Consider the following 8883-nt stretch of genomic DNA (forward strand, 5'->3'; position numbering starts at 1 on the left):
TGCACACAGGGGCATGATACCCGTGGGGGTACAATGGTAGAGTCAACCTTGGAATGCCAATGTAACATGCAAGGAGTATTGGCACATCAGTCGGCCCAATAGACAGTCAATGAATGACAAGACTTGGCGGTGCCAGGAGAATAAGGGTGATCCTCTCCAAAATTGTATATATTTATGGTTTCCCTGCATTCCCCGCATGTTGGTTTCTTTAGAAATCACGTTTTGTCTTAAGAAATCACTATTTTTACAATCATATTCACGTATGCTCGCACCATCTAAAGATGGCGCTCATAGAAGTGGTCATGTGATCGCTTCAAACCGGAAGAGGGATGGCGCTGACGTGCATCCGTTTCGAGGCGTGTATACAGACCCCGGGTGCACAGATGTAGTGAGCGCGGAGGGTAGAAGTCAGACGCTAACCAGTTACTGATAAGCGGTGAGGAGGAGCCTTGCGGTTGAAGTACAAGCTAGGTGGGATAAAGGGAGCTGGGACACGGATGCTAGAAGTTGTCTCAGGCAAGAGGTTGTGGTTTATGTGGTCCGCTTCCAAGTTGGCCCATCGAGGTGGATACTTTCCCTAAATTGGGTTTCGCGTATGAGTGGAGTTAATCAGGGATTTCACTGCACATGAATTATCCTTAATATTGTCACCAGTGATTAAGGTTTATATATTTTATCTTCAGGTTGACAGAGAGCATAATAAGTACGTTTGGGTAGTGTGGACGCGTACACATACCCAGGAAAGGTGGCTGCTGGTATGCAAGGTGTGGGCAACCACCGGGTAAATATTCTGTATATGTGAGCAATGAGTCAAACAAGTACACGCGTTGCGTGGAGTCATTATCATGAGTTGTGTCTAACTAGGTGTTATCTGTGTCTATCGTCCCCAGGTACATTATTGAACTTACAGTGTGGCGAGGAATGACCCCTAGCCCTGAAGAAATTGCCGCAAATTTGTTAAAAGGCAATGAAACAGGTTGGCTTTCTATAAAGAACTGATGGAGTGGGACAGTAGGTAGTTTATAAATTGAACAAACACACGGCAGTGATTAAAATTGATGGTTGGGCGAGTGATTATTTAACTCGTTTTTAGTTTTGTGGAAGCAAGAATAAATCTTTTTTGCTTTGACAGTAGGGGGTCAGGGTTGGTAGGCACACGAATATCTTTCGTGGTGCGCGTTTTACCCTTTTCACGCTTTTAATTCTTTTGAGCACATTTTTTCACATTTTCATTTTGGTTGTGGAGTCTGCCAATGATGAGTACCAATCAGTTGCTCCTATGGTGGTGTTTCCGTGAGGTGCCTCCACTTCCTTCACACATTTTTTGTTGGACATGATGTGCTAAAAATCTGAGTGTGAGAAACATACAAAACTTATGCACAGTGGGCAGACACTTGACAAATCCTTTTAATTAGGGATAGGAGCACCCAGTGCGTACAGCATCTATTAGCTGGTACCTAAGCAAATGAACCAAGATGTGGTTTTGGGTATGCTCATGATGTTTATCCCAGTTTAGAGCAGGTTTTTGTTAATGATTATAGAGTTTGAGTGTAGGGCGACCTGTGCTAGATCCCTCTGTAGCTCCTTTTGTGAAGGAGGTTACAAATGAAGACAAGGTAGTACCGAGGAAGGACTAACAAGCCTATTAACAAAGCCGAAGGCAGCATTTACAAAGAACAATGACACAAGCCAATGAAAAGTGTGGGCGGAGAGCGGGCAGAGCTTCAAATCCATACTCATATACAGCATGCGCTGCCTAGGCTCGACCAAACAAAAGTAACTATGTGCCAAAAGTGATGTGCAATTTTAGTTTTATCATATTTTTTCACACCCAGAAAAAAATAATAATGGTGCTTTAAGATTCACAAATGAACTCTTCACCATCAGCACAGCGATTTCAGTGCCTTTCGGCATACTGATATACTTACAAGACACGTTCTTTCTTCATTAGAGTGGGTGAGCACATGCTACAAACCAAATGGCAAAAAACTTGCTCGAAATAAGACAACAGTTTCAAGATTGCTAGGGCAGACTTCCATTTGGGTCCCAAAAATTCTAGTGCAGTTTCATTTATTTATTTTAAGCCACACCCCTGCAACACCTAATCTGCACTAGCTCATCTTTCAATGGCACCGATTCATCAGCATGAACTCACGTAACCCACCCCCCGAAAACTCACATCTAGCACCGGTTATTTATTTGCAGCATTTGTAAAACACATCACTCATCCCCTGGGGGATATCATAGCACTGAAATAGCTGCAATCTCAAGTGTTCCAATGATCCAGTAACGAGATTCAAAATAATAGTAATCAGTATGGAAAGAACCAGGTCTTCAGACTTTTCCTGAAAGTAAAGTGATCTCTCTGTGAGGCGGATGTAAAGTGCCCAAAAATTCTATTAGGCCACTGCTAGACAGGAAAACGAGCGACTCCCTTAACCCACTTTTTATAAGCGCATTGTTTTGGCGAATGCTAAATTCTGCGATCTCAGATTACGGATGTTTTATATAAATCTAGTTTATGACGTAGTGACATTGGGCCAGTATTGTAAAGTGACATGAGCATGACAGAGGATTTTTTAACTTTGCTCGTTTGCACATAGGCAGTCTGTGGAGGGATTTTTAATATGCTGAAGCTGAGCCGTATCGATCTGTATGACAAATAAGCCTAGCAGCTGCATCTTGGATTACTTGAAGTCGGGAATATAGTTGTCCATGCCAACGTACAAAAGCATTTCCGTAATCCAGTCGACTCATTACCAGAATTTGGACTACGGTTCTGCGCAGACCCAACAGTATCCAACAGAAAGCTTCCTCAGAAGTTTAAGTATATAGAAACTTGTGGTATTTACTTGCTCTAGCATAGATACAGAATTATCAATCATTATTCCCACATGTGTCACAGCTTTGTTTGGCTCAGGGGCTGAGCTAAGGGTGGCTGGCCACCAGGAGTCCCAAATCTGTTGAGGTCCACCAAAGAGTAGTCTGTCTTTTCTGCATTCAACTTAGGGTAGTGTGCCCTAATCCAGCCAGCTATGTCGGTTTGGCAGCTCTTGAGGGTTTTCCTAGTTTCTTGGGGGATTGTCTTCTAATGAAATTACCAGCTATGTATAATCTGCATAGGAACAAATTTCCAATCACTATTTCCTGACAATTTCAGCAATATCTGAGACATACACATTAAAAAGTATAGGGCGGAAGGAGCAGCACTGGGTGACTACACATTTGGACATATGTGGGGGTGACCTAAATGTGTCCGGCTGTGTGGCTTGTGTCCTCCTATTCAGAAAGGAGCCGAACCATTTTAAGCCTTTGGAGTGAATACCTATCTCAAATAGGTTTTTATGTATCATTAGGTGATGAGATACAGTGTCAAAGGCAACAGACTGATCATAGTAAAATCAGAACTGCGACCTTGTCCTGGTCTACCTCGAATCTAAATGTGACCAATTACAGCAAGTAGAGTACATATGGTGTTATTGTTTGATATGAATCCAGTTTGAGAGGAGTCTAGCAAGCTATTGTGTTCCAAAAAGGCAGTAAGTTGGGTATTAATGAGTCTTTCAAGAAATTGACATGTAAGGGAGCAATGAGATTGGTCAATAGTTTGATAAAATGGTGGCGCCAAGGCCCGTTATTTATTGGGGGGGGGGCAAGTATTATTACTTGCTTTTAGGCGTCCTGATATTCCGCAGAAGACCGGGACAAGTAAAACATGTGTGCTAAAACAGCCTTAAAATGGTTGCTAAGAGTGAAAAGATTAAATGTGCGCAGGGATCTACTGTGGAGCCAGACTTGACTTCCAGCATTATTTTTTTCAAGCTGCTCAACGGAACATGGTGTAAATCTACCCAATTCTCTATTGCCTGATGTTAGGGAGGTGAAGTGATCCATGGGGGATCTCATTTAAATAAGGTTGATTTCCAAAGGAGGTGTAAATACTGTCAATGTTATCAGTCAGGAAATTACTAAATTCTTCACAAAGCCTGGGAGAAGGGACAATTGAATGAGCAAGTTATTTGACAATTTTAAAGAGCCCCATTGGAGAACTTCCCCAATACAAAAGACACTATAGCGTAGTATTGCAGCTAAATAAATAATGCTAGAGGGCAAACCTCCATTCTACAATAAGAACAAGATACAAGCCAAACAATACACAACAGCGTACCGAAGTACATTTTAGCCTATCTAAGGGGCTTCAGCACCTGTAAGAATGAGTGATGAGGCTCTCTGTCTGAAAACTGCAGTTTTACATCTGTTGGTACAACTCATGTATGCTCTTCCCCTTCAATAATGTGGCAGTCCTGGTAGTGCGGGGTAGGTCTACGAGCGACACGGACTCGGCGTGTCAAACGCAAGGAACTCCTTGCGCAAGCCTACCAGGAACTGCTGTGGTTTATCCTATGGAGTAGATAGGGTAGACCGAGGAGCAGGTAAAAATACCAGTTTTATATATTAACGCCAGTTGTCTATCACTTAATCCCCTGGATAGACTTGTAGATAGAATTTCAAGGTCCTGACGAATCACTTGAGTACAGCTCAGTAATAGTGAGAAACATGTTGACCAAGACGAGGCAGTATAGTTAACCCAGAACATAGATCTGAGCTACTATCCCTTTACCTCATATTTTTAAATCAGGCGAGGAGACATCGTAATAAAATTGTTCAGATAGTACTCCCTCCCTTTTTTAACATTCATCTACACTATCACCAAGCCCCACACTCGGTACAGTTGAACAACCGGCTATCGTGGATATAGAAGATCTCCATAAGAGTGCTCTCTAAACAAGAGCCCGTCGGGTATTGCACCAGCCGACTCGACGTAGGAGCAGCCCGATGATGTTACATTACATCCTGAGGGGTATGTGATTCACAATATCCCGATGGCTGTGTGAGGGCTCCAATATCCATAACCGATATCTTCATACATGGTACCTCCTTACCCAACCCCTTTAGGAACAGCTCTGTCACTTGTTGTTTACATACGTTGGGCACACTTAGCTGGACCTCACCAAAAGCCCTTTTGCCCCCCCCCCCTTTCTTGTTGCTTTAGACCAGAAGGTGCCCCAGGCAATACGATTAGTTTATCATACATTTGTTCTTTTCATTGTAATATTTAAGTGTGGGCTTGCACGTCAGAATGTGTGTCACACTCAGGCTAGATGCCGATTGCTGCACCCGCCTGTGGTGTGTCCATATTCATATATGTGCTCGCTTCTGACATGAGCAATGTGAAACACGCGTATTAACTCCAAACAATTGGTGTTAGCATGGAACGGTATGTGCCTGGTGACAAACATAAGGTCGATTAACTATTTATCTGTTGCTGTTGTGTGTAGTTAAACATGTTGTTGAGAACAATGCAATCATCAATTTTTATTGAATATATAAGGCATTTAAAAATAGAAAATCGTTAAAAACGTGTACACCTCTCCGGTTACCAAGTACTCCACAGAAATTCAATTCTGTCATCAGCCAATCTACTTTTGAATAAGTCCAATCTTTGATGCTTTTAGCGGGGTTTAAGTGGAGTCTAAGTGCTTGTGGTCAGGTCAGTAGAAATAACTGTGTGCGAGTCCTTTCGTCTTGCTTCGGGCGAGTGAATATTCTGCTGGTTTATTGACATTAAATTATTCTAACGTTCCAAATCGTCGTCCATACGTTTTTGTGGTACTGCTACGAATCGGTCTAGTCTCGTCAGTATTGGTTAATTTTTTTTTCTACAAGTACCAATTGATCAGTCGAATACGTATTCTATTCAGGGTATTTCTTCTAGTAACGGCGAGTCAGTTTTGTTAATTCAAGTATTTTTATCCAGGTTGACTATGCACCATAACAAAGTATTGCATAATTTAACTGTTAAAAAAGCTTGGAGGCGACGATACAAAACTACTTTATAAGCGAGGCACTAAGAATTACTTATGCTACAAAAAGGTCGTTCGCACATTTCAAGGCGAATTTATTTAAATACCAAAAATTATCCCGAGTTGTAGAATATTCCTGAAGATGTTAAGGCAGACGTTTGGGTGATGAGGTAGTTGCAGTTATGGAATTTCCATTTCTCTCTCAATGCCAACATACTTAAGGGCGTCCGCCTGACTATATCGATAATCAAAGAATAGTTCTTCGCCAGTCTGAATGGCCCTCTTAGCAAAAATGCCTATTCTGTGATCCCCATTAACCATCATAACTTTTGCATAGCAGTTGGGATTCACAGAATGATTTGCAAATCGGATCTTGTTTCCCTTTCGAGTTGCGTCCACAACAAAATCGTTGTTCAAGTTGAAAAGAAAGCTGCACATGTACTTATCGTACACTTTCCCTCTACGATCAGCTTCGTCCTGAGAAATAATCTCACCACAGTATTCGGAGATGAATTCGTTCTTCTGCACTGGTTCTTTGATAAAAATACCCCAACCTGCCACATCCGAAGGCGCCAGAAGCAAATGTTTTTTGGATCCTCTCTGTATGCTGCAGTTCTTGCAGGATACATTCTTGCTTTCCCAGTGATCAGATGCGCCACACGTCAGGCACAGGTCAGGATCACACTCACGCACAGCTAGGTAACAGGGGCACTGTTTGGTGTTACATTGAGCTTTGCAACGACATCCAGGGAAGCGGTTCTGGCATTCCGAGCTGCACTGGCAGAACTTCTCACAGAAATTCTGTGCAGTCACGCAGGGGCAGGAGCCGTCACATGGCTGGCGTGGGTGATCACATGGTTGGTAATTGTACACATGATTGGACGAACCGTCCTTTTTCAGTTGGATTTTTCTACAGTGAGCTGCCCACAACCTGTGCTTTCTCTTCTTCTTTCGCGGAGGAGTATCAATATCTTCAGCAGGAGCTGGGGCGATTATGCTCGATTCTTTTACTCTAAACTCGTACACCTGCCGGCATGTCTTCGTCCCAATAAGCTTGGCAATTGTACAGAAATTGTCGTAGTAAGTGCCAATGAGAACTCTGAACAAGGAGGCTTCAGAACCGCTCCATTCGACGTCCTCTGGGGGTTCAATATTCGGTTTCATCTTAACTGGTGTTTGACAGCGGGAAGTTTCCTCCGAGGAACTAGAAGTTTCGCCTTCCTTTTCCTCCTCTTCCTTGTCATGCTCGCCGCCGGTTTCTGTTCCACCTTCGCGCTCGCTGTCCGTATCTTTGGACTCTGACACAGTCGGCGTGCTGGGCCTGCTGGCGTTAGTGGCCCGCCCCCTGCGGCGGCCGCTCTGGCGCTTCGGCGGCGTCTCCACTCGCTCCGCTGTCAGAGCTGCGGCAAACTCCCGTGCACCTTCCAGCAGCTGGTAGCACTGAGGCCCGCAGGGCTTGCCGTCCGTCACCGCTTCGTTGTTCTTTCTCTTGTAGGTGTTGGGGGTGGCGCGCAGCGGGTGCAAGAAGCAGTCGTACTTGACGCAGCGCCGGCAGAACAGCGTATGGAAGGAGTGCAAGCTCTGCTCCCGCTGCACCGATCTGGCGTTCGGCCCGTCGATATTGGGGGTGCACTCCGGGGGGAGCGCCCCTGGGGGCTGCTGCACCGTCAACTCCTTGTACTTCTCCCTCAGCTCCTCTGCCGTCCCCTTGTCCGGAAAGAGCGAAGAGATGGCTTCGAATATTTTGTCAGACGGTAATCTCGGTATGTGGTGGCCGGTGTTGTCAAAGCCCGCGCCCTCCTGATAACTCTGACTCCCTGGACCATCGTTAGCAGCGGTGTCATCTTCATCCTCGTCGTCGCTGTACAGCAAGAGGGCGCCGACCAGCTCCACGAAGATCTCGTCGTTGATGAAGCCGCACTCCCGGTCTCCGTGTACCTTCCCGTCGTAGTTCTTAATGAGCTCCTCTATGAACGTGCCGTCCTGGTCCAGCACCTCGTCCCCCATGTAGGGGATGTTGTGCAGCACCGTCTCGTCTTCCACCATGAAGTTCTGCTGCAGGGGAGACCACGAGTACATGATGGGCACCGAAGCCACGGCGTTCAGCGTCCGCAAGGGCACGGTCTGCGCCGGGAAGTCCCAGTCGCTGGTGACCGAGCCCTCTCGGGCACCCTGCAGGGAGCTCACCTGAGGCCCGGCAGATACGGGCTGGATGCGCCTTAGCGCCCACTCCTGGTTCAAAGCTTCCGTCCGCTCCATGATCTTCTGCCGGTTGGAGTTGAACGCGCTCTTCACCACGTCTGCTCGGCGGAAGCGCTTCAGCTGCCGGAGGCGCATGTACTCGGACTTCACGCGCCTCCGCCAACGGACCGGACCCTTCTCCGACTTTTTCCCCATCTGACCCATGGCTGCCAAATCAGCCGGACCTGCTCGGGGCTGGGGAAAGCCGCAGAGATCAACCGCTCACAGATCTCCTGGCGCCGCCGGCTCTCTTCTTCCGCCGGAGATTTTAGGCGCCAAGTCAGTCAGTTCGTTTTTGTGTGCCGCTGGCAGCCGTCCAGGTCCGTCTTTCTTCTAGTTTTAGTCCTCGTTTTGTTTCAAGGCTGCTCATAGCAGAAGAAAAAAGACTACACAAAGTCTTTCTATATTTTCTATCTAAATTTGTATTGTGTTGCCGTTAAGTCTTTCTTCGTTTGACATTTACACTGTAGTTTGTCTCACGTGTCTGGCATTATAAAACATGTTTTTTGAAAAGTTAAGGCACACACGAGCGATTAAAAAAATAAACGCGCAGAATACGTTAATTTCGGGCATTGTTAGAGGTTGACGAGGAGACGTGGACTAAGGGCTTGAGCTGTCTACTTTGCGAAGGAAACACTAGGTTTGAGCTTCGGCTGATCACCCTGGAGTTAAAACAATCTGACTTTGTGGGACGTGGTGCTCTTGTGAAAGGCTGGATCTCTTTGGGTCAAGTTTGCGCCTGTTGTATATAGTTCACACACATAGGTTTAAGTAACAC

At 45.5% G+C, this 8883-nt stretch overlaps 1 protein-coding gene across 1 annotated transcript; it reads right to left on the reverse strand.

The window, feature by feature from the left end:
- Positions 1 to 5363: 5363 nt before the first annotated feature.
- EZH2 (enhancer of zeste 2 polycomb repressive complex 2 subunit) lies at positions 5364 to 8453 on the reverse strand. Its single transcript, XM_085643781.1, has one exon. It carries the CDS (start codon positions 8268 to 8270, stop codon positions 6045 to 6047), a length of 2226 nt encoding a protein of 741 aa, XP_085499907.1. The 5' UTR covers positions 8271 to 8453; the 3' UTR covers positions 5364 to 6044.
- Between the last annotated feature and the right edge of the window lie 430 nt (positions 8454 to 8883).

This window comes from Triturus cristatus, chromosome 3_1, assembly GCF_964204655.1.
Source record: "Triturus cristatus chromosome 3_1, aTriCri1.1, whole genome shotgun sequence".
NCBI lineage: Eukaryota > Metazoa > Chordata > Amphibia > Caudata > Salamandridae > Triturus > Triturus cristatus.